We start from the raw sequence: 23,013 nt of genomic DNA, 5'->3' as shown, positions 1-23,013 counted from the left end.
GTTGGATTAATCTTTGTGAATACTAATACAAACACGACGCCTATATACTACAAAAACTATGGTTTTATTTTCTCAACAATTGTAAACACAACCTTTATTTATCATACCAAAGCCAATGATCCCTTCGCTCTAATTCATTGGCTTCGTTCCCTCCATATATTGACTTAACGCTCCTTCTTTCTCACTCACTTCATCACATTCCTACTACAAATTTTCAGAGGCAGAAAGCACAAAAGAAACTATTCATTTTATGTTATTTGGTGGAACTCTATTTAAAAGACTTTATAAGCTGTCTTTTTAAAAAAATATAATCGTAAAGGTTTGTGCAAATAAACAATACAGAAACAACGAATAATATTTATACTTTATAAGGCCCTCTACATGTTTACATAAGCCTTTATAAGCATTGTTTATATTAAGTCTATGTTAATTTGCATGTAAATAAATAAAACATGGACGAAAGTCAATATCATTTAGTAATGATCAGTGATAAACATAAGTTCAAAAATAAGCAAAAGGTAAATAAAATCAAAATAGTCCAGAGCCAAGATAGCTCAAATGTTGAAAGCCAAAGTATGAAAATAAAACACAAAATAGTCTTTAAATAAAATGAAAACCAGTACTTAATCCGCAACATATTCTCCCAACATGTGAGAGTATAACTGGAGATCTAATTGCCAGACTTAGCACGTTTGGCTTCACCTGATTCAACCATTTCAGAACCTCTCTTCACCCTCCCATCCACAGGTTCCTCAGAGACAGTTTCTACCAAAGCTTTTACAGGTTCAGGAACATCAAGAGGGAGTACTTTTGTGACAGTCAGAGTGTGTATCTCGCCTTTAATATTGCGATCTGATACCTTGACAATGAACCTGTATGTCCGTCCGATGGTATCAACCAAGGTCTGTGGCACCGGGATTAAGTGATCATCGCCCATGCTCTCATTGGCCTATCATAAATTGGAATAGTTGTTAGAATAAATATACTAAGCTGTATTGACATAGAGGTTAGTAATCACCTCAAAGTAGCTCTCAACCAACTCAGATGCTTGTTTCCCAGTCAGCTCACGCCCAGCTTCACCAAGGATAACAAAAACCGCATGGTCATTGTTGTCATAAACAGACAGCTTTGTGAGGTACCTGCCATGGAAGAATATTAAAAGAATGCACAAAAGTATGACTGAAATATAAACTATGATACTTACTGTGGAACACCATCTACTTCATGTTTTCCACATTTCTTGCACATGAGTGATGTAGGCCCTTTGATTGCCTTAGTATGGCACACACCGCAGCCAATATAATACCAAGGAGAACCGTGGAAAACAGCATCAACAGTTGCTGTGCACTCAAACCAAGTAACCTGCCACAATGAAAATACTTCCATCACAATTCATCAGCAGGTACATTTTTAAACTGAGTCTTCTTGGTTACTTGAGTGTTTAGACAGAAATTCGAAATAAAGATGATGACTACTGCAAAGAACATGTTGAGATCAATATAAATGGATGAGACTTTACGCAGAATGGATGAGTCTTCTAGACAAATGAAATCATATACGGACATGTCAACAAAAAATAGAACTGGGAAAAGAAGTCTCAAACATACATCCCACACCAACCAAATAACCTTCTCATAATGCATTTGTAAAACGTGGGAAATATATTACCTTTGCTGCTTCCTGCTTGATATAGGAGAATAGCTCCCCTATCGTCATTGTTTCAGTCTTTGTGACCACATTTGCATCAACCCTATTAGCCACATCTAAATTTGAGTCCAACCTGAAGAAAATGTGAAACCAAAATGTAGTTAGACTGAAATTACACATTCAATTTCAACCAGAGGAATACCTACCAAGTGACATAATCACGGGTTGGTTGAACATCAAAGTCCAAAAACACCCGAGAGGATGACATTGAAGCAAGAGCAAGAGCACCTGTTGCATAACCTTTGTTAGTCATAAAATAACTATAAACCATTAAAAGACATTCAGTATGCTAACCTCCAAAACGTTTTGGGTTGACAGTGGTTACTAAAATAACCCTTGGAGTGCTTCCATGTGACTTGAATTTGGCACAAAAGTCTGCTGCAGCCTGGTCCCATAGGTAGAGCTTCATCACTGGTCCACTACAATTAAAATAAACCCAAGTGATTAGAGAAATAGTATACTAATAGATCTAAGACACTGTGAATGACTTACTCATGAGTTTGAACATGGAGCAAAACCCGCCGGGTCGAAGCTATTTCCTCTTCGTCAAGCACCACACTGTCATTCAGTGTCTGCCCATTCACCAGTTTCAAGTGCCCAACATAATCTGCAATAACAAATAATAGAAACTAATGCTGATTAGCTTTACTTAGACAAACATATTTATAACCAAAATCTCATCAGTATAACCAAAATCTCATCATATACTGCAACAGAATAAAAAAAAAGAACTTGGTACTCCACATCTAAAACTGACAATCAATACTTATAACCCAAAATCTCGGATGCTACCAAATAATTCTCTATCTACTAAATAAAAATAAAACATGATACTCTACAACTAAAATATACAAATTTACTTATATATACAGAGCCACAGATGTTACCAAATAGTACTTTATCTATTTAAATCTGAGGATATGCTAAATACAACTTAAATATTTAAGATCAAATCAAACAGTTATCAAAATCAATGTGAAGTCGATGAGTCTTACCGTAAAGATCACCTTTGAGGTCACATGCTGCCTCAAACTCTTCGTAACTATGGAAACGGAACCGATCATCAGGGAAATTAACCCGACTGTCCTCAAGATCAGAGAGAACAGAGTTCGAAGTGAAACTGATGACTACCCTAGGCTCAGCAACCCGGTACATGACTTTGCTGTTTGATCCGAAACACTTATTCAGTCTGTAGACAGATCCTGCTTTCATGTGTGGCAAGTAGGTATCAATCCTTGCTGATGGGATGAAACCTTGGATAACAGTTCTCTGTCAAACATGTAAAAACAACGATCAATTGAGTAAATATCAAGACCGTAAGAATATATAAACTTTTTAAAAAATTTCAGATCGAACCTGTTCATCAATGAGGAGCATCTCTAGACCAATAAGTGTTTTTGTAAGCACATTTCGAGCCTCCCAGAAATGGATGAGCCGAAACCTTAACTCCCCTTCTTGTATGCCAAATGAGACGTCTCTAAAAAACAACACCTTATCAACCTTGGCGGAGGAGCGAACCTGAAACAAAGGGAGCACAGAGAGGTTTTGATTAGACGCTGTAATGTGAGACAATTCGCATAGGTTTAAAGGGAAGACGTCTGCTAAAAGGCGAATGTGAAAAGAAAGCCAAAAAAAGAAATCGTATGCTCTCCCTTCCGCACGGACATCACCACTGACCAGAGAAAACTCGCAGTGATAGAGAGAGAGAGAGAGAGAGAGAGAGAGAGAGAGAGAGAGAGAGAGAGAGAGAGAGAGAGAGGTTTTGATATCAAGAACGAATTAGACGAAGAACAGTAGAAGAAAAACATCACCTTATCAACCTTGACGGAGGAGACGGCGGTTGATCCGCTTGGTTGGATCGGTACAGCGGAGGAGACAGCGGGCATAACCTTATGGACCTTGGCGGAGGAGACGGCCTTTTTACCGGTTGGTTGATCCAGAACGGTGGAGGAGACAACATCCTTGCCGTTTGGTTTCTTCACAATAGGATCGTCGGAGACTATGGCTTTCCCGTTCGACTTCATCGCGAGAACAAATTGAGAGAGTTTTGATTGAAAAAAAACATGAAAGAAGAGATTTATAAATAAATGGAGAGGAAGCCATCAATCAAACCAAAACGGACAATTGATTACTCTACAGTTTGGTTGCAGTGGAGATGGTGAGCCAAACGTCGTTCAATCGATGAAAATCTAGAGGAAGAAGGAAGATGAAAAGTAAGAAGGACTCGTGTAATGATCTAGGGTTTGATATTGGGCCTCAATGGGTTATTTTTTATTGCAAATATTATGTGACAAATTCAGAGCCCAAATAATTCTGATTACATGGCCAAATAATTTAATCTCATTGGCTGATTTTTTTTCTTACGTGGACACGCTCGCGAGGCTGCGTATCGAGCTTTTAGTATTGTTTTGATTCCAATTCCACGTTATATGATTTATAGCTGTTTGTAATAGTATACCAAATTTTATCCATACTTTCAAAGTGTGAGATTATATTTTAGTTAGCAAAACTATTAACTGTTTGTTAGTTTATAATATAAATGACAATTATATATGTTCAACTAGTTTTGTAAATATTTGTATATTAGATAGAATAGCCAGTGAAAATTGTACTCGTAAAAATGTTTACTTATCAATTATATATCAATTTAAGAAAATTGACTATATTTTAAATATTTGAATATTAGTTAAACTAACTAGAATTTATTTTAAAAATTATAGTTTTAAAAGCACATATATTAAGAGATTTATGTCATATTGATCTAGAAAATAACTATTTCATATGTTAAAATATTATGAGTAGGTGTAATATTTGTTAAATATTTTGTTTATATATTATAATTTTTTATATAAAGTACGAATTTGTGATTTTTATTTAAAATTGAAAATTAAAATGTGGCCATTTTAAATGATATATGTCAGCATATACATATATTTCCAAAATAAAGTAGAATAATTTTAATTTAATTTAAAATGTTAAAATTTATTAAAGTATCTCTAAAGTGGTAATTTTAATCTCGGGAATAATTCTTTTATCTTGTATTATTATAATATAAAGTAAAAATACTATAAGTATTGCATTTCTCTACTTGAAATCATATAAGGTTTTGGTATAAATCCAGGGGTATAAATATGCCTAAATCCAAAATGGATATGTTACTTATGGTGTGACATATTATATTTTTAAAAGTATATACAAGAGTAAGAGTAAGTTAGTGAAATTCGTAAAGTGCTTTTTGTCAGCCGTAAAGTGCATTTAAGATTACCATTTGGATTTTATAATATTTTTTATAAATTAAAATATATTGTAAAATCTATTTTTTGTGTTATTTTGTGTCTACATGTACTTTAATTTACTTTTATAATTTACAAAAAAAATTATCTAATTATTTTTACTATTTATTTTAATTTTAAAGATTGTGTAAATTTATATCATAAATTTTACATTGTGTATAAAGCTGAAACTGATACTAATATATATAAATAATAAATAAAATTATTTAATTATCGAGACGTTTATAAAACTTAGTGGGTTTTAAAATTTTGATAATTATATTTTTTGAAAGATATAGTAACATTATATTAGATACAGTCTTACAAATTTATATGAATATTAGTTTTTAAATATGAAATATATAATAATATGATGAGCCCATTTTTAAGAAATGTCAACAATTTATATCAGTAATTAAAAAAAAAATCTTTTAGTAATATAGATCAATATTTTTTTTATAACATTACTATATTTGCACATACATGTCTCCTATGTCGCATATAATATCGCTAAAAATTTAACCTTTTCTCCTAAAATGAAATATGAATTCAGAAGTATGATAAATTTGAGGTTTATCAAAATAATTGCCACCGACATAACGCTCCGATATTTGTTTGAACAGTATGAACGCCTTTTAACCGACCATCACATGTTTACCTGCGAGGCTGCGAGCAATATCGCAGTTTTTTACTGTTTTTATTTGTTTCTTCTTACCTTGAAAACACACAACTTTTCCTTATTTTCTTGAAATTTTTGTTGCTTCTATCCTACGAGACTATGACCATCTTACATGTAAATAAAATATAAAGGTTCATTTAAGAAATGTAGATAATTTGAAAATGTTGTTTTTTCAAAATTTTTATAGTTTAAGATTAATTATATAGTTACAACTTGCAACAAGATTTCATATGTTTCGTCAAAAAAAAAAAACAAGATTTCATATGTAAAGAACTTTGAATTTGCAACTTTAGCTTTTACTAGTAGTATTCCGGCGCTACGCGCCGGGTTCATATATTTCTTTTTTAAATGAATTTATAAAGCAGCCGCACAATGTTTATATTGTTTAAATACACAAATTGAATGGCTAATGGTTGGAGCATAAAATATAAAATTTTGTTGGATGGGTTTTATATGTAGAAAGGTATTTGATAATTAAGCCGTAATAGTTTGTAAGTGATGCAAATAGATGGTCCGCCAAGAGGTTAATGTTATGATTCCATACATATTGGATCCTTCCTTAAAGCAGTTAAAGTATTGGGCTTAGGCCACATCTAACTATCTACAGTTCCAATGTGGTTCTAGCGTAATTGTATTATGAAATCTTTTTGTCTCTTTTTTAAAAAAAATATCTTAAAATCAACCGTTTATCTTTATTTAATACTACTATTAATTTTTATCTTTTTAATAAGATTCTAATTGTTTATTACAGAATATTGATAGTGACTTTTTATAATCTTATTCATTTGGTTAACCAAAAAAAAGCATGACATAAATTATTTTTACCATATTTTAAAATTTTATGTTTAAGTTCTTTTAAACAAAATTATAACAATAATAATAGTATAATTTTAGTAGAACTATAATAATGTGGAATTTCAAAATAATTAAGACCACAATTTTATTTTGTTGCTTTAAGCTAGAAATACATATGAGCCATTATTGTTTCCTTGGATTTTTTTGTTACAGTAGTGGAGATTGAAAGAGTTTGGCATATTAATGCTGCACCAATAACATGTGTTGTTCCATTGCTTTAAGCTCCGCCACAATCACGCTCTCGATTGTCTGAACATCTCCGTACTTAGAACCACTTGAGGGGGCGTTGCCGTCAAGGCCACATAAGCTTGCAGTGGTTGATGTTTTGAACGTGCAAGCATCCTTCTTATGCGTAAGTTATTCTGACACAATCGATTCAGAAAAGACTTACTCATCGTACAATTGCTGGCTTGTTATGGTATCTTTGTCAAAGTTGAAGTCGGTTCCGTGTAACATTTAAAAATAAGAGAGCTGCAAAAGGTGGGCACATAAGTTGGAGATCATATTAGAAATATACCAAAAGTAGACATAGGCAGCAGTAGAAGTTAGAGATTCTTTACGACACATTTGGTTAACAGCCAAAATATAGCTAAGCAGATATTACCTCCTACAAGTTTTGGGTTTGTATTTGCTAATGCCTTAGTTGTTGGTGACTGCGGAACCAGAACATCCGTATTGGCATGAGATGAACACTAACAGTTATTTCAAACAAAGTTAGTCATCTAGGTGAAGCGGATGGCGACGGTGGAGTCGGTCAACTTGAAATGGTGGTTGGTCCTCCAGCATTGAACTCGCTAAACTTGTTGTGTCTTGTTTTTTTAAACACTGATGGGCCCTAAAACTCTGCAACCTTAGCACACACAAAAGAAAAACATTGTATCTATCAAGAGAAAGATAAGATGATGGATGTAACGAAATCACAGTGGCGTTAGCAAATTTAACCAATCATCGAGAGTATATGTCAACCTAGCGTTTGGATTCTCATTGACTTCCTTGTCAACCTCATTCTGGAAAAATATATCACCGATCTAACAATCTAAAAAGGGACGAAACAAATAAAACCTGAAGAATCTTTTTGCGAGATCAGCTTCGGTTCGGAACGATTTTCTGCTGCAGTTCCCTGTTTAAGAAAAAAACATCCTGAAGAGTCAAAACTACTGAATCTATCAAACATGCTAGCAGGATATGTTTCAGTTTTTAGTCTCATAATTTTATACCAAATATAAAGAAAATAAAGAAACAATATTTGCTACTGCTCAAGCTATAATTCACTTTACCAAAAACAAATGATGAAGGAAACCAATACGACCCTATACCAGATGCAGCTTATGATTTCCTTTTGTCGCAGTGGTGCAAGCTCGTGGTCAACATTAGATGAATATTAAAATAGGCATTAGAGCTACAAAAATCTCAAGCTTGAATCCTTTAGGCTTCTTCAGTCTAGGACCATTTAATATCTTTGACCTGACGTGAAGGACATCAAGCTAGAGTTATTTTCCATAGTAATGATTGGGAGTTACATATAAAATGAATACCACAACTGCATATAGTCTACCTTCAAAGAAGTAATATCATTGTTCTTCAAGGCCGTTAGCTAGAATATTGGAACTCCTTTGTCTGCGGTAGAACACATGGAAACATATTAAATTGTCTATCTTTCCAAATAGAAAGAAGAAGACACAATGTACCTGAAGTTACTCTCTGCAGTTTCTTCTTCTCCTTAGTCCATTTCTATATCTTCTGGAGTTGGTTCGACTTCAGTAGTTCTATTGACAAACTTATAGTCACTGTGCATTACAAGATACCAAGTTAGAATTCAAGAGAAAGTTTAAGAAAAATATAACACTGCTGGGAATAGTTAAGATAAAAAGAGTATACACAGATGACCATAGCTTTTCATTGCTTAGATTTATTTGTTTGGGTTTTAACAGATGGTATAAACACTATCTCACAGGAAACTCTCACTTATCACTCCCAAAATACAACTTTTCATATTTGGCTGTCAATAACAGTACAACTTCGTATTTTGCTAAACGATAAGGGGAGATGAAGCCTTGTAATCAGAGTGCCCTATGTGAATGCAATTAGTCAGGGTTTTTGATTCTTAAATGGAGAGAATATAGGAATAGTAAATAGAATCCTTAAATATTGTCGATGAATAACATCTCTATATCAATCCGGAGAGGTTTCCATAAAAGGATGAGCTTGGAGATGATCTTCGCCCTTCCCAACCCAGGAGGTAATGATGGAGGGTTCTGTCGCCGTTGATTTTAAATACTACAATTGTTGAAAATCACACCTCTCAAGTTCACAACTCTAAAGTAATCCTTAGGAAGAGCCGTAAGCAAACCTAAATATCAAACATATGAAGAGAAGAAACACACATTGGTCCATCTTTTGATTAAATAATGAAGCGAGCAAGAATATGAAACCTATAAGCTTCACAAAAATTGAAAGAAATTCTTAACATCACTAAGATTGTTGGTACGGCCAAACTTGCAACTGAGGTAATCAATGTCACGAAGTCTCTTCGCGTACATATGAGAAAGCTCTTCATTGCCAACCCAAAACTCTTAAATCAATCACTACAACAGAGGAATCAAAAACAAAGTCGAACATTGGTCAAAATCTATAAGGAGATTCGGGGAACAACCTGCAAACATTTGTCATATTTAAAACTTGAATATACAAATAACGATACAATACCATCATCTCCATGGAAGAGATTTCAAAGTATTCAGGTGAGGACGAAGTGGAAGAGCCGGGTGTTGTTTTGAAGTAATCCTCCACAAAGATATGGTATCAATTTATATATAAGAAGAAATAGAGGGAGGCAGAACGAATCATAAAGAAGAAAGGAGCAAGCAGTAACAGAGTTACAGAGCAATCAGGTGAATACGAAGTGGAAGAGTCGAAAGATGAACTCTCTACGCTTCAGAAGAAATTAGGGATTAGGCCAGACTGGGCTTGAATTGGGCCAGTTTCGAGCTTCACTTAGACATATGCGAATATGACCTGGCGATTTAAAGCTTCATGGTTGACTAATTATTTTTGGTGACGTGGCATTCTCAGGATACAGAATATGTTCCTTTTAGTATTGTGACTAGGGTCGGATCCGCCCTACGGGCGGGTAAGCAAATGAAAAAATATATTTAAAATTTACATGAAATTTTTGGTTTATTTTTAATTATAATTTTCACTATTTTTACTATATATTTGATTTTTTTATTTTAGAAATTATATATTTATTACTAAATGAAAATAAATATATTTATTTCACTGTGTTCAAAATATTTATTTTTTAAAAATTTAATAGATTTTTAATATAATTCTTCTTAAATTTTATAATTTAAACAATTAGAAGAAAATCCAATTTATTATATTTTCTTTATAAAAATAAGCAAGTAGCTTAAAATAAGATATTAATTGTTTCTGTTTAATATTTATAAATAACATGTTAGGTTATAATTTATGAATTATTATATTTGATTAAAAATATGTTAATTTTTTTTTTAAGTTTCTTCAAACTCACATCAATAAAAATTTGAAAAAAAGAATTCCGTAATTGTTTTTCTTTTTTTACCACCAAAATCTAGGCTAAACTAATAAAAAATAGAAAACACAAATAGTATTGGTAGCTACAAAGACAATTTAAGAAGCATTGATGTATTGCTAATAAATATAGTTCAAATGTAAAAAACATGTGAATTTTATTATAAATTTTAAAATTTACACTGATGTGTCATGTGTAATTAAGAAATGGATGTCTAATCCAAGAAAACAAAATTACCAAGAAAAGTATTACTTGATTAAATAGAGTAGTTTATTTTATTTTGTAGTAATTATATATCTCTCAAATTAAAACCAGATAATTAATGGTGGTGAAGTACTGAACAAACATGATGAACATCCACAACAAATATAGTTGGTCCTTGGAAAATAGAAAATGAATACTCAAAAATATCATAAAATAATACTTACAATTTACCAATATATTTTCTCAGAATTTGCATTAACTCTTTTTAATAGGTATAATATATGTTTTCAGTATTAGGAAAATATATACATACTAAATTATTTATTATCTAAAAATAAGTTTTATAATGTAAAACCTCCTAAAAGCTGATGTGTCTACAAATTCGAACCCATTAACAGAGAAGGTTGGTGTTCCCTAAACCCCTCTTATGATGTAAAAGTTTTAAATTGTAATATTTTTTAAAAAAAAATTGATGTACTGAAAGGGCAATGGTAAAAACCTACCAAGAAAGTTACTAACTCTTGACAATTTTTTCTATTCTGAAGTCCTTTTGTGGACCTCGCAGCATTTGTAAGAGACGTCATGAGGTGAACTCTCTCTAGTTCTCTCCACTCTCTTTTTCTGCAAAACACTTATGTCAGCGCTTCTCCTCCTAGTATTTTGCATGTGTATTTTGCAACGCTTCATCAATTAACTTCAGCTTAGGCTTCACTGACTTTTCTCAAATTCCTTCAAACAAAAAGAGAAAATGTTTGGTCAAGTGACCCATATAGATATTGCCGAAAGAGAGTAACATGCGAACATATTTTGAAATCCCTACGAAGTACCTGCAAACCTATCGAGATAAACACATGTGTGCCAATAGTAAGGTATGATGAGACTCTTCTCTCTTATTTCATAAGTTTAAATCATAATAATCACACACCACACCACAAACTTTTATAACAATTGTGAATCAAAGATTATGCGAGCAAACTGCATCTACGCAAAGCTCAAAACTGAAAATAATACAAACTCCTATGAGAAGCCATTTTCTGTCCCCTCATAAGCTTGTTCTGTCTGAGATGATCATCCCCGTTGGACACCATTTTTAGGTCGAATTCTTAATTAATTTTTTTTGAATATATATAATATATATATATATATATATATGTTAGAGTTATGTATTAAAATAAGTTAGTATACAAATTTTAAACTATTACTTTATTGTTTTCTGCCTAATAAATCTGAAAATTTTAGAACTTATAGTTTGTTGAGGGTTCTATAATATAACACTATGGAGATGATGGTATAAGTACGAAATTAATGGCCAGACATGAAAAATTCTCTAGCTAGATTGTTACTATAAAAATTGGTTAACATGATTTTAGTTTAACCAATAATTTAAGTGTTACTATTTATAAGGCAAGTTAAAATGACCAAAACAACTGAAAACTTTTGTCCACCAAACCAATTTATGGAAAGCCATTACAAATGAAAGGTTAGACAAAAATCAAACTAAATGACAAATTCTTAAGCAAATACCACCCAAAAGGCCAAAACTTTATATTTAATTCTTACAAATCAGGCCATGAAACGCAAACCAATTTTTTTTTAACTCTTGAGAAAATGGAAAGTGTCAAAAATACCATAAAGATTCAAAAAAGATTCAAAAGGAACCTCAACAACAATTGAAACTACACTAAAAACTAAAACTCCATCTTCTCTCCAAAAACACATAGCTTCACCATAGACTTTCAAACTCCACCATCATCTGTTACACACTGTTCCTCGTACTTTCCTCTGCAAGCAAACCATGTAACCAAGAAGGATTACCCTGGGCCACATAGGACTGAAGTCTCATCTCCTCTGTCACGCTTTGAGCAATCAAGAAAGCACCCCAGTTAGCCTCTCTTGTCACCATATTCACCTTCCAATCTGTAAGATTACTCAGCACTTCAGTTAACTCCAAACCATACGCTCGAAAGGCTGGCCAGGCACGTGGTCTATTAATTGATCCAACCAATTCTGAAGCTTCTAACTCAAAAATCACATGCTGCAACCTGGTGTATCGTCTCTGTTAGAGGCAAAACGCAAACCAATTCATATCTTTTCATTTCTTTATTCTTATTTATAAATAAGCTAAGCTTCTTCTACAGGGAAGAAAAATTCTCATTGCTGCTTATCCTATCCTTCTGGTTGAAGCTGAAAGCACAGAAGGTATAAACTCAATAAACTCGTGATGAATCTCTTATCTAACGGCATCCCAGGTTTACCTTGCTACAGCTTGCAGCTAACTTCAGAATCAATCTCTTGGACAACATCTTTAAACCCTTGTTTCAACCTTCAAATTTCAAACAGACCTCTAGATTTCTATACGAAAAAAAATCCAGATTCATGACAGGAACAAAAGTGTAAGCCATGAAGAACCCTATCACTGCAACACGACCTGCAAGACAAAAACTTCAAACTTCAAATTATGTTTAGCTGCAAAGTACGCAAGATATGGAAATCACCGTTAATTGAGGAGTTGATATTCTTGTTATTACAATCTTATAATTAAAAACTACAATCCCAGCAGATCCGGACTTAAACCAAAAAACACACACAACAGAGAAGAAACCATTCATGAGTTTCCATAATTAGACCCGAGAAAAGGATAAAAAGAGGAATCATACTTTTTTTTGCCCTTTGCTAGCTCAATAATCTAGGAAGAAACGATGGCTGCATGAAAAACAAAAAGACCATGAGTGAGAGAGACAACCAGTATCAGCTGAGCTAAAAGAATGATTCAGAGAGAGAGAGAGAGACACAATTGATTTACGTTGAAAAGAGAGCGAATGCGAAGAATGTTGTAGAGACGAACAGGTTTACAGTAGATCAAGAGATTCTCATCAGGTGGTGAAATCACCTCCTCCTCTTGTGACGATTTCGCACAACAATTCTGCCTACACATTCTCTTTCTGCTAAGCAATTCAGTAGCTACAATTAGATCGGCTCCTGGATAGAGTTTTCTGCAATTAGGATTATTCAATCAATGGAAGCAGATCTGGAAAAAAGAAGGCAACAACAGAAGTTTGAACCTAAAAAAAGAGCAAAGTGAAATCGAAGATCTCAAGAGCTATTAGCTACAAAGGGAGCTCTGGAACCTGATCGGAGAGGGTCGATGTGGCCTGGAGAAGAATAGGAGAGAGAGAGAGAGGCGGAGGCCGATGAAAGCCACTGAGTCAGAGGATAGCTTGGGGATCAGAGCGTAAATCCGCATCCATAGCTTGGGATCATAGGATCTAAGCTCTGTCTCTACAGATTCCGATACTTGATTCTCAACCGGAACCTAGCTCACCGAGGAAGATCCGCCGGCACCGCCACAGCCTAAGCAATTAAAAAATCAAAAATCAGATTCGAAAAAAAAAAACTTAGATTCGGTCGAGATATACAGATTCAATAGCGGATCTTAACCTTAGATGGCTTGGTAGGGCGTGGAGATGATGTTTCAAGGGATGATGAAGAAGAACAGAAACACTTGGAAGCCAAAGAGCTACCTCTCGTCTCAATTTTTTTTGTTAGTTCAGCGGAAAGCGAGATTATATGGTTTTTCATTTTAATGGAGCTTTAATAGTTGGAAGACAAAGTGGGAAATGGAAGAAAAAGAGGATTTGTAACTGGTGTCTTTATTCTTTAGGTTTTTCCGACGGAAGGAATAGCACAGAGACGAAAGGTCATTTGTCATGGTGCTGACATGTCATCTTATGATAAGTTGATTTAATTTGCATACGTGGATAGGCTGACTGATGCTCATATATCCCTTTTAGTATTAGTTAGATTGTCGGAAAACTAATTTAGCTTAATCATCGAGTTTGGGCCTTACAAGCCGCCAACTTTCAGGGCCCAGAAAAAAAAATCAATAGGAGGTAAAATGAAACTACACGTAGTACAGTTTATTTAAATATAAACGTCATGCAGTCATTCACAACAAAACCGACACAAAGTTCTCTTCCCATAAACACGAACCGAGAAGCGTCTAGCTTCCTTCTCCTCCGTTTCCGTAATATCCGTTACAACGAAAACCCAATTTTGGAAATTAAACAAGTGAGCTTTTATCAAAAAAGATTTTTATTAAAATTCCCAAATCTTCACAAACCAGAAAGATTCCTTGCACTTCGTCTCCTCTACTAGTTTCACGAGCTCGCTCGCTCTCTCTCTCTCTCTGTTTCCTCTCTCAAGGTAAATCGCTAAAACCCTAGAATTGGATTCACGCTCACTGTTCTTGGATAATTGCTCTAGGGTTTGTGATCAAATTGACTTTGTTCGTAGGTTATGATAGTGGATGTGTTTGGTAATGGGAAAAGGTAGAGCTAAGGCAGTAGAGAAAAGGGTTTTAGATCAGAAACTCAGAGGATCTCTCAATGTCCCGTCTGGACCTGTTTATTACCCGACCGAAGATGAATTCAAAGACCCGTTAGATTATATACACAAGATCAAGCCAGAGGCAGAGGCTTATGGGATCTGCAAGATCGTTCCTCCTAGTACTTGGAAACCTCCTTTTGGTTTGGATTTGGAGTCTGTCAAGTTTCCGACAAAGACGCAGGAGATTCACCGGTTGCAGTTCCGTCCTGCTTCTTGCAACTCTAAGACGTTTCAGCTGGAGTACAGTAGGTTTGTGGAGGAGCATTTAGGTAAGAAGCTGAAGAAGAGAGTGGTCTTTGAAGGGGATGATTTGGATCTGTGTAAGCTGTTTAACGCGGTGAAGAGGTTTGGGGGTTATGATAAGGTTGTCAAGGGGAAAAAATGGGGTGAGGTTTATCAGTTCATGAGCTCTGGTGAAAAGATCTCCAAGTGTGCTAAGCATGTTTTGTGTCAGTTGTATAAAGAGCATTTGCATGATTTTGAGAAATATCACAGTCTGATGAATGCAGATCCTGCAAAAAGTTGCAAAAGGAATCGACGGTGTACTGAGTTCTCGAGCTCGAAGAGAAGGAAAATAAAAGCTGACGTAAAGAATCCAAAGGTGGAAAACGAGGGAGAGGTTGATCAAGCGTGTGAGCAGTGCAAAAGTGACACACATGGTGAAGTGATGCTCTTGTGTGATAGTTGTAATAAAGGTTGGCATATATACTGTCTCTCGCCGCCGTTGAACCATATTCCACCTGGGAACTGGTATTGCCTTGATTGCTTGAACACTGATGAAGACACTTTTGGCTTTGTGCCCGGTAAATGCTTGTTACTTGAAGACTTTAAGCGTATTGCTGATCGCGCCAAAAGAAAGTGGTTTGGTGCAGGGCCGGTGTCTAGGACGCAGATTGAGAAAAAGTTTTGGGAAATAGTAGAAGGGTCAGGTGGTGAGGTTGAAGTTATGTATGGTAATGACTTGGATACTTCTGTTTATGGGAGTGGTTTTCCTAGAATAGGCGACCAAAGACCAGAATCAGTTGAGGCAAGTGTTTGGGATGAATATTGCCGTAGCCCTTGGAATCTCAATAACATGCCTAAGTTGAAAGGGTCTATGCTTCAGGCCATTCGGCATAACATCAATGGTGTTACAGTGCCTTGGCTGTATCTTGGAATGCTCTTCTCTTCTTTTTGTTGGCATTTTGAGGACCATTGTTTTTACTCTGTGAATTATCATCACTGGTATGTGTGGTCATGTTCTTCTTTTTTTCTACTGTAATTCGTCGTGATTCTGATGCATATAGAGTATTTAGTTATGTTTGAGTTCGTGGAAGTCGCAAATACACCTTGCTCTATACCTTATTTTGTCATAAAGAAGACATTTCACTCATAATAAGAGTCTCTTAATTGTTTTCTTTTTGATTCTACATTTCAGGGGAGAAGCAAAATGTTGGTATGGTGTTCCAGGCAGTGCTGCTAGTGCTTTTGAAAAGGTTTGTTTTCTTTTTTGGTGTACTCCAAATGATAATAATCTCTGGCTAGTTATTCACAGCCCAGTAGTATAAGTTCATTTTCCTTCGTTGGAATATATTTCTTCTTGCATACTACAATGTTTGCTTACTTTCAGAAAGAAAAGTTAAGGTGCTTGTGCTGCGTGATTTTTCTGTAGGTCATGCGGAAAACACTGCCTGATCTCTTTGATGCTCAGCCAGATTTGCTCTTTCAGCTGGTTACTATGTTGAGTCCGACTATCTTACAAGAAAATAAAGTCCCAGTTTACACAGTATTACAGGTTTGATATACAAGTATATAGTTCATTTGCTTGATAGCATTTCTAGTGCAAGTTTGGGAGATATTTGTGATTAATAATAACTTTGCTTCTAAAAGTATTCCAACATAAGTTATGTACTTGTTCTCACTGCTAGGAGCCTGGAAACTTTGTGATCACGTTTCCAAAATCCTTCCATGCGGGATTCAATTTCGGTACGCAAACTCTAATCTAAGTTATAATAGTCACGTGACTAGTTGCCTGTTAAAGGGTTCCCATCAATTGCATTAGGGAGTTTGGTTACCAATGTCATTATGCACTTTAAGATGAACTGCCATGTGCTGTCCTATCAGGTTTAAACTGTGCAGAGGCCGTCAACTTTGCCACTGCCGATTGGCTACCTTATGGTGGTTCTGGGGCGGAGCTGTATCGACTGTACCGTAAACCTGCAGTCATATCTCATGAAGAGCTTCTCTGTGTGGTCGCTAAGGTAAAGAGACAATATAAGTTTGTTGTTTTTGGTTGATTAATGGTCTATATCTTTTGCTTTTACGAAAGATAATTTCGTTCTAGAATTACTAAATATGGATGTATGTGCAGCCTCCGTGATTGTTTTAATTGTATTTACTTATAGGCAAACTGCTGCGATGGCAAAGGGTCAATACATTTGAAGAAAGAATTGCTCAGAATATATAGCAAGGAAAAAACTTGGAGAGAGCAGCTCTGGAAAAGTGGTATTTTGAGATCTTCTCCTATGTTTCTGCCTGAATGCCCTGATTCTGTGGGCATCGAAGAGGTTTTTTCTTTATGCAATCAGATACTGTTGGTTTTGATGTTAAGCTTGCCCACTCGTTCATGCTAGCTTTCATAAGACAATACTCTGATGTGTGGACATTTTATAACGATATTTGTAGGATACAACATGCATCATCTGCCAGCAGTTTCTCCATCTATCTGCTATCGTCTGCAACTGCAGGCCATCCGTTTTTGCATGCTTGGAGGTAAATATTTATATCAAACTACTTATAGAGCGATCAACTTGGCTAGCCTTTATTATAGATAGAACTGTTGAGGTTTCTAAAGGTGCATTACAGTAGGCAGATTTTCTTGATTTACCGTATGTTTTATAATTTTGAATTCAGCACTGGAAGCACCTCTGCGAATGTGAACCTACAAAACTGCGTCTAGTATATCGTTATACCCTTGCCGAGTTGCATGGAATGATACAAGAAGTTGAAAAGTCCGGTGACTGCAAAACTCAAGAAACCAAAAACTCACAGCGGCCGAGTTCAGGCACCAAACGATCAGCTGCTTCTAACAAAAAGGTAACTTATTACTCTTTGTTGGAATTTATATGAGCGGCAGCATAGCCATTCTTCATCCTTACCTTTTCGATTAAAGAATTTGATAAATTCTAGTATTAAAGAAAGTGAGCGCCTTCCTTTATATTGATGTCTATACAGGTCTCAAGTCTCAATCTAGACTTTTGAATATCTGGTTGCTTTGGCCTTGAATCTTATTACAGTTTATTAATTATTGCTGTCTTTTCTTTTACTAGCAGGAGGGAATGCAAGTCTGTCAGGCACGACCAGCTGAAGATTGGCTTGGTCGAGCATCAAAGGTTCTCCTCGATGTCTTTTCCAGTGTTGAATATGCCACTCTTTTGAAGGAAGCAGAACAGTTTCTTTGGGGTGGATCAGAAATGGACCGCGTGAGTTTTGAATATCTGTTAGAAAGCTTTTATATATATCTCTTTGTGGTAGATTCTGGAAAATAAACTTTTCTATATATGTCACACAGGTACGGGATGTTGCAAAAAGTTTGATCAAAGCAAAGATATGGGCTGAAGCTGTTGGCGACTGTCTTTCAAAAGTCGAAGGCAAAGCCAACAATGATCCAGATAAAGTTCACTTGGAGTTCATCGATGAGTTGCTGAGAGTTGACCCCGTTCCATGCTTTCAGTCTGGTTATCTTAAATTAAAGGTTAGTCTATGTACCTGAAAGGTCCCAGTTTTCCTTTAAATTATTAACGATGTTTGCCATTATGTTATTAATAGCGCATTTCCATTCTGTGTAGGACTATGCTGAAGAGGCTAGGAAGTTGTCTGAGAAAATCGATTGTTCACTGTCAAGTAGCCCAACGGTATGCTACTACAAAGCTTCCCGGCATAGTTTTTAAGAAAATGCCTTTTTGTTACATGAAAGTTCAACTGATGAAATCCAGTAAAATCATTCAAGTTCTGCTTTCTGATTAGTGTCACCTGTTTTTTCTTCTAGATCACCCAGCTGCAGCTGTTGCATTCCGAAGTCTCCAGTTCACCAATCTCCCTACAAAAGCACAAGATCTTGTCAAAGAAAATCTCTTCCGCAAAGGTAAACCATGGTTCAAACAGTCATATCCATAGTCATATTTTTCATCTAGCTCACAGTTTCTGTTATGGGGTGTTTGAGTTAAAAGGACTATATAAATATTGCATATTGGATTAAATATGATTCCATATCGAATAAAAATGAGATAAAGGGTATCTAGGCCGTATTTTTGTTAATACCTGCATATTCACGAAGGTCTTTGAGAGATTGACGCCATATTGAATCTAGATGTATTTGCCTCCTTTTTTTTTTTCCAAAGTTTACGATCATAATCCTAGTCTTGTGGTTTTAGTTTTCCAGGTTTTCTTTCACTTCTTGCCCTTTCTTGAATTTGATCATTTATTTTCCTCATGGGTGCAGATATTAGCTAAAAGGGCGAGATGCTATCTCGCCACTTCAAAACCTCCTGGAATTGAACTGGATGAACTTTTCAAGCTAAAGTCAGAGGTGACTATATCATCATTATTCTGAAAATGATAACTCTGTCACTTGTTCATCTGTTCTAATCGTTCTTTTCCCTTAATAGATATTGGAGCTTCAGGTGACACTTACAGAAACAGAAGGGATCCTGGATTTGCTAAAGAAATCAGAATTAGCCCGTGATAAATGTAGCAAAGTTTTGAGTGGTTCTATATCTCTCAAGGTTGGCTGTACTTTTGTTCTGTATCTTGAAGTGTCATTAAAACAAGTACTCTTGTCGAACCTTTCTGAAGTCATTCGTTTCTTATCTGCGCAGAATGTGGAAGAGTTGCTTCATGAATTTGATGGGTTTAGTAGCATTAACATTCCTGAGCTGAATATCCTGAGGCAGTACCATGTTGAGGCTTTGTCTTGGATTTCACGCTTTAATGATACAATGGTTGATGTTCGTGAAGGCAAGGACCAACAAAAGCTGATTAGTGACCTGAGTTCCCTTCTCCACGATGGAGCATCCTTAGGCATTCAAGGTCTTACTTTTATACCTAGGGTCCTAGACACTCTTTTACTGTCTCTTATCTGGTTCCCAACTGTTTTTTCGTTGCAATGCATAATCATAGCTTAACCCTAATCTAAGTTTCTGAAATAGTTGAAGGGCTCCCTCTTGTTGAGGTTGAACTGAAGAAGGCATCTTGTCGGGAAAAAGCGCTAACGGTAAATGTTTTCTCTGTTTTTAAAAAAAAAATTTGTATCACTTATTCGTCTCGAGCAATTATCAAGATATTCTGAATACAAGTTGTAATACTTCTTTGCATTGTTTCATTTGATATTGGACGTAAAATGCATGTAAATTTGTTTTATATTATGAAATAGCTTTAGGTTTCATGTTCCGAGTTCTCTTTCTGTGGTTATCTTTGATGGAGCTTTTTATATTGATGTAGGTTTATGCTGCAAGAACGTCTCTGGATTTTATTGAGCAGCTGCTCTCGGAAGCTGTTGCGTACGTTGTCAACTAATATAAATTGTAGAATCTGTTATATGCATTCCACTCTTTTTTTAGTTTCATGTCAAGACTTTCTATTTCCAGACTACAAATCGAGGAGGAGAAGCTGTTTGTTGAGATCTCCGGAACTTTGTCAACGGCGAGGTGCTGGGAGGAAAGAGCAAGCAGTATCCTTGCTAGTGAAACTCAGATGTACGACCTTAAAGAGCTCGTAAGGTATGTTTGCTTAACCCAGCGCATGCTTAGTATTTCTTAAGTCCTTTGTTCATCAATAATATGTTGTTCGTAGGATGTCTGTCAACATCGATGCTGTTTTGCCCTCTCTGAAGGGCATAGAGAACACAATTTCGTTGGCTGAAACTTGGCTTCAGAACTCTGAGCCTTTTCTATCTGCCGCTTCCTCTATGTCGTCATCTCCGTGTTCTCTGCTTGAACTTCCTTCATTAAAGGTTTGTCCGCCTCCTGTGCCTATTCTAGTTTTTGTTTTTCTGTAACATGTGACCATAGAGTATTCAATGCTTTAATATTTGCAGGACCTGGTCGCTCAGTCTAAATCGCTTAGTGTTCAACTTCAAGAGCCAAGGGTTCTTGAAACATTGCTGCTTAATTGCGAGAGGTGGCAGTGTGATAATCATCCGCTCGTGCAAGAAACTGAAGATTTGCTGGCCACTGCGAAAACAGATGATGGCAAGCATAGCACGATTCTTCCGAAGATTGTGGATTTAATGACCAGAGTGGACTCCGCTAGAACATCTGGTCTGTCCCTTGGTCTTAACTTGGAAGAACTTCCCAAACTTCAAACGGCAAGTTTAAAACTAGGATGGTGTTATAAGACCATTTTGTTAGGCTCTAGTTCACCTTCCCCTGAGGTACAAATAGGGCATTGACTTTTAATTGGTTTTGACACTTGTGTAGTTGTGGCTACGTACCTCTTTCTGATCGCTTAAGTTTGTCTTAAAAATGGCAGCTACCAGAAGATCTAGGAAAGCCCTCGTTACAGAAAATTCAGCAGCACTTAGAAGCGGTATGTTCTGATAGTATATCAACTTCCTACGCATACTGAGATGCCTAACTTCAATAAATAGTTTGACACCACACCACAATGATCTGGTTGATGAGTGTGGGTTATTTGCTTCTCTTGACAGGGACAAGCACTGAAAATATTACCTGAAGAGTATCACATAGGCAAGAGACTTGTGGAGCTAAATGACACTGGACAAGAGTGGGCAAAACGAGCTAGAAAAGTACACACGGTTTCTCAGTAAATTGCTTACTACCACTTTGGAATGCGTAACGAGAGCTATTGGTTTTGTCTGCAGGTGGTGACAGACTCGGGTGCTCTTGCCTTGGAAGAAGTATTCGAGCTTATCTCGGAGGGTGAAAATTTGCCTGTCATTGCAGAGGAAGAACTTCAGGTTAGCAAGAAAATGAATGTTAATAAGCACAACACAACCTTTACTGTCTATCTAAAACTGTTTGTATTATTATGGTTGATTTGATGCAGTCATTACGAGCTCGAAGTATGTTACACTGTGTTTGCCTAAAGCCATACAACTCGAGATCCATGGTTTCTTGTAGTCAATGCGGCGAATGGTATCACACCTATTGTGTTAAACTTCATTGGCGGCCTGAGGCTTATGTCTGCTCCGCTTGCTGTCCAGTGGCAGAATCCTCTCCAAAGATTGATCTCCCTAGGTTTGTTTCTTTGCTATCCAAACACATTGCCACAAACTTTTTAAGTTCACCTGTGATGTATGTATTAAGAACCCACTCTCTTGAAGCCTCTATAAATCACCATCAGAAGCCAAGGTCTTCCCATTTCTCTGAATCCATTTGTTTTGATTGATGTTTTAACAGATCAATGGAGCCAAAGACACCGTCACTGAACCATAGACGGGCAAGGAGGGCAGTAGCGACTGATGCAGCGGTTGGTGATTTGCAGTGGAAAAGCCGAAAACGCATCCAAAGGGTAGCTAAACGGAGTCCTCAGGTTCATATCCTTCCCTGGTTTTTCTCTCAAGAACCAAAATAAACTCTGAAATATATATAAATTTAATTTATTCATTCAATTTTAGATAGGTTTTCTCAGGTCATTCTTTTTTTTGTAATGTTTCCATTGGAATGGAGAACATAATGATCAAATCTAATGTACGCACCAGTCGAACCAATTATACAACAAATTTAAGGTTTTGAATAAACTGTTATTTTTGCTTTGGTAAAAATCTTGTTAGTTGTTGTCAGTCTGAACTTTTATATCCTGTAAACTCTTTTGCTGTTGTGACTCAAGATTTTTGTCACCAGTTAGTTGACCATTAATTGTTGTGAATATCGTTGGAATACTGGATTTAAGTTTTAACAGTTTTATTTATAAATGCAAAAAGAAAAAAGAAATCTTGAAAGAAAATATATACAAATTTCAATATATCATGGATTTGGTTGATATTTGTTGCACATTTCAAACTTTTAAAAAACTCAAGCAACACCTATACCAGCAGATATATCTCTTAGAATTTTGAAACTACTGGACCACAACAACTTGTGAAGAGAATCATCTCTCTTATCCCCACAAAATACATCAGAAGGAAAATATAAAAGCAACAGTTGAGATCACTTTCCTTGCAAGAAAGAGATTCACTTTTGATGACATCATGTTTCACAAACCCACGATTATAATCCATCATCTCTCTCTATGTATATATACATTCATGTCTAATGTGTATGCATGTTGTGAAGCATTATTAACTACGGCAATTTCATAGAAATAGAGCCTTGTTGTACCTTTGGCAGACACCGTCCTCAAAATGAAAGCCTCCTTCA

General features: G+C 35.7%; 3 protein-coding genes across 9 annotated transcripts; 1 reads left to right on the top strand and 2 right to left on the bottom strand.

The window, feature by feature from the left end:
• Window positions 1-426: 426 nt before the first annotated feature.
• On the bottom strand, window positions 427-11,381 carry LOC108869778 (replication protein A 70 kDa DNA-binding subunit A-like). The gene is made up of 15 exons (XM_033279451.1): window positions 8,202-11,381; window positions 8,069-8,130; window positions 7,791-7,977; window positions 7,576-7,633; window positions 7,118-7,363; window positions 3,519-6,984; window positions 3,064-3,225; window positions 2,703-2,976; window positions 2,200-2,314; window positions 2,002-2,126; window positions 1,854-1,935; window positions 1,669-1,780; window positions 1,205-1,362; window positions 1,019-1,139; window positions 427-949 (listed from the first exon to the last, which is right to left on the bottom strand). The coding sequence occupies exons 6-15, from the start codon at window positions 3,729-3,731 to the stop codon at window positions 671-673; spliced, it is 1,641 nt and encodes a 546-aa protein (XP_033135342.1). The 5' UTR covers window positions 3,732-6,984; window positions 7,118-7,363; window positions 7,576-7,633; window positions 7,791-7,977; window positions 8,069-8,130; window positions 8,202-11,381; the 3' UTR covers window positions 427-670.
• A 401-nt stretch (window positions 11,382-11,782) lies between these two features.
• Window positions 11,783-13,947, bottom strand: LOC103838272. Of its 6 annotated transcripts, none has more exons than XR_004451152.1 (5): window positions 13,709-13,944; window positions 13,074-13,621; window positions 12,928-12,973; window positions 12,526-12,698; window positions 11,783-12,326 (listed from the first exon to the last, which is right to left on the bottom strand). XR_004451152.1 is itself a non-coding variant. In XM_033279501.1 (4 exons), exons 2-4 carry the CDS (start codon window positions 13,512-13,514, stop codon window positions 12,944-12,946), a joined length of 336 nt encoding a protein of 111 aa, XP_033135392.1. In that variant the 5' UTR covers window positions 13,515-13,621; window positions 13,709-13,943; the 3' UTR covers window positions 12,436-12,943. The 6 variants fall into 6 exon arrangements, 1 of the variants encoding a protein (XP_033135392.1); XR_001955928.2 differs by lacking the exon at window positions 11,783-12,326 and having other exon boundaries at window positions 12,436-12,698; window positions 13,074-13,298; window positions 13,399-13,621; XR_004451153.1 differs by lacking the exon at window positions 11,783-12,326 and having other exon boundaries at window positions 12,436-12,698; window positions 12,766-12,973; window positions 13,709-13,947.
• A 349-nt stretch (window positions 13,948-14,296) lies between these two features.
• Window positions 14,297-22,418, top strand: LOC103838273 (lysine-specific demethylase 5B). 2 transcript variants are annotated; one of them, XM_009114695.3, is made up of 26 exons: window positions 14,297-14,473; window positions 14,564-15,880; window positions 16,074-16,131; window positions 16,308-16,430; window positions 16,564-16,621; window positions 16,760-16,896; window positions 17,041-17,202; window positions 17,321-17,407; window positions 17,549-17,731; window positions 17,968-18,117; window positions 18,207-18,389; window positions 18,484-18,549; window positions 18,684-18,779; window positions 19,137-19,223; window positions 19,303-19,419; window positions 19,513-19,723; window positions 19,843-19,907; window positions 20,135-20,193; window positions 20,281-20,412; window positions 20,486-20,645; window positions 20,730-21,065; window positions 21,164-21,220; window positions 21,342-21,440; window positions 21,516-21,611; window positions 21,701-21,891; window positions 22,054-22,418. In XM_009114695.3, the coding sequence occupies exons 2-26, from the start codon at window positions 14,577-14,579 to the stop codon at window positions 22,226-22,228; spliced, it is 4,392 nt and encodes a 1,463-aa protein (XP_009112943.1). In that variant the 5' UTR covers window positions 14,297-14,473; window positions 14,564-14,576; the 3' UTR covers window positions 22,229-22,418. The 2 variants fall into 2 exon arrangements, with proteins under 2 accessions (XP_009112943.1, XP_009112942.1); XM_009114694.3 differs by having other exon boundaries at window positions 17,965-18,117.
• Window positions 22,419-23,013: the final 595 nt, after the last annotated feature.

This window comes from Brassica rapa, chromosome A09 (assembly GCF_000309985.2).
Source record: "Brassica rapa cultivar Chiifu-401-42 chromosome A09, CAAS_Brap_v3.01, whole genome shotgun sequence".
NCBI lineage: Eukaryota > Viridiplantae > Streptophyta > Magnoliopsida > Brassicales > Brassicaceae > Brassica > Brassica rapa.
The sequence above is the reverse complement of the archived record's forward strand: the minus strand, read 5'-3'. Positions and strand labels throughout refer to the sequence as shown.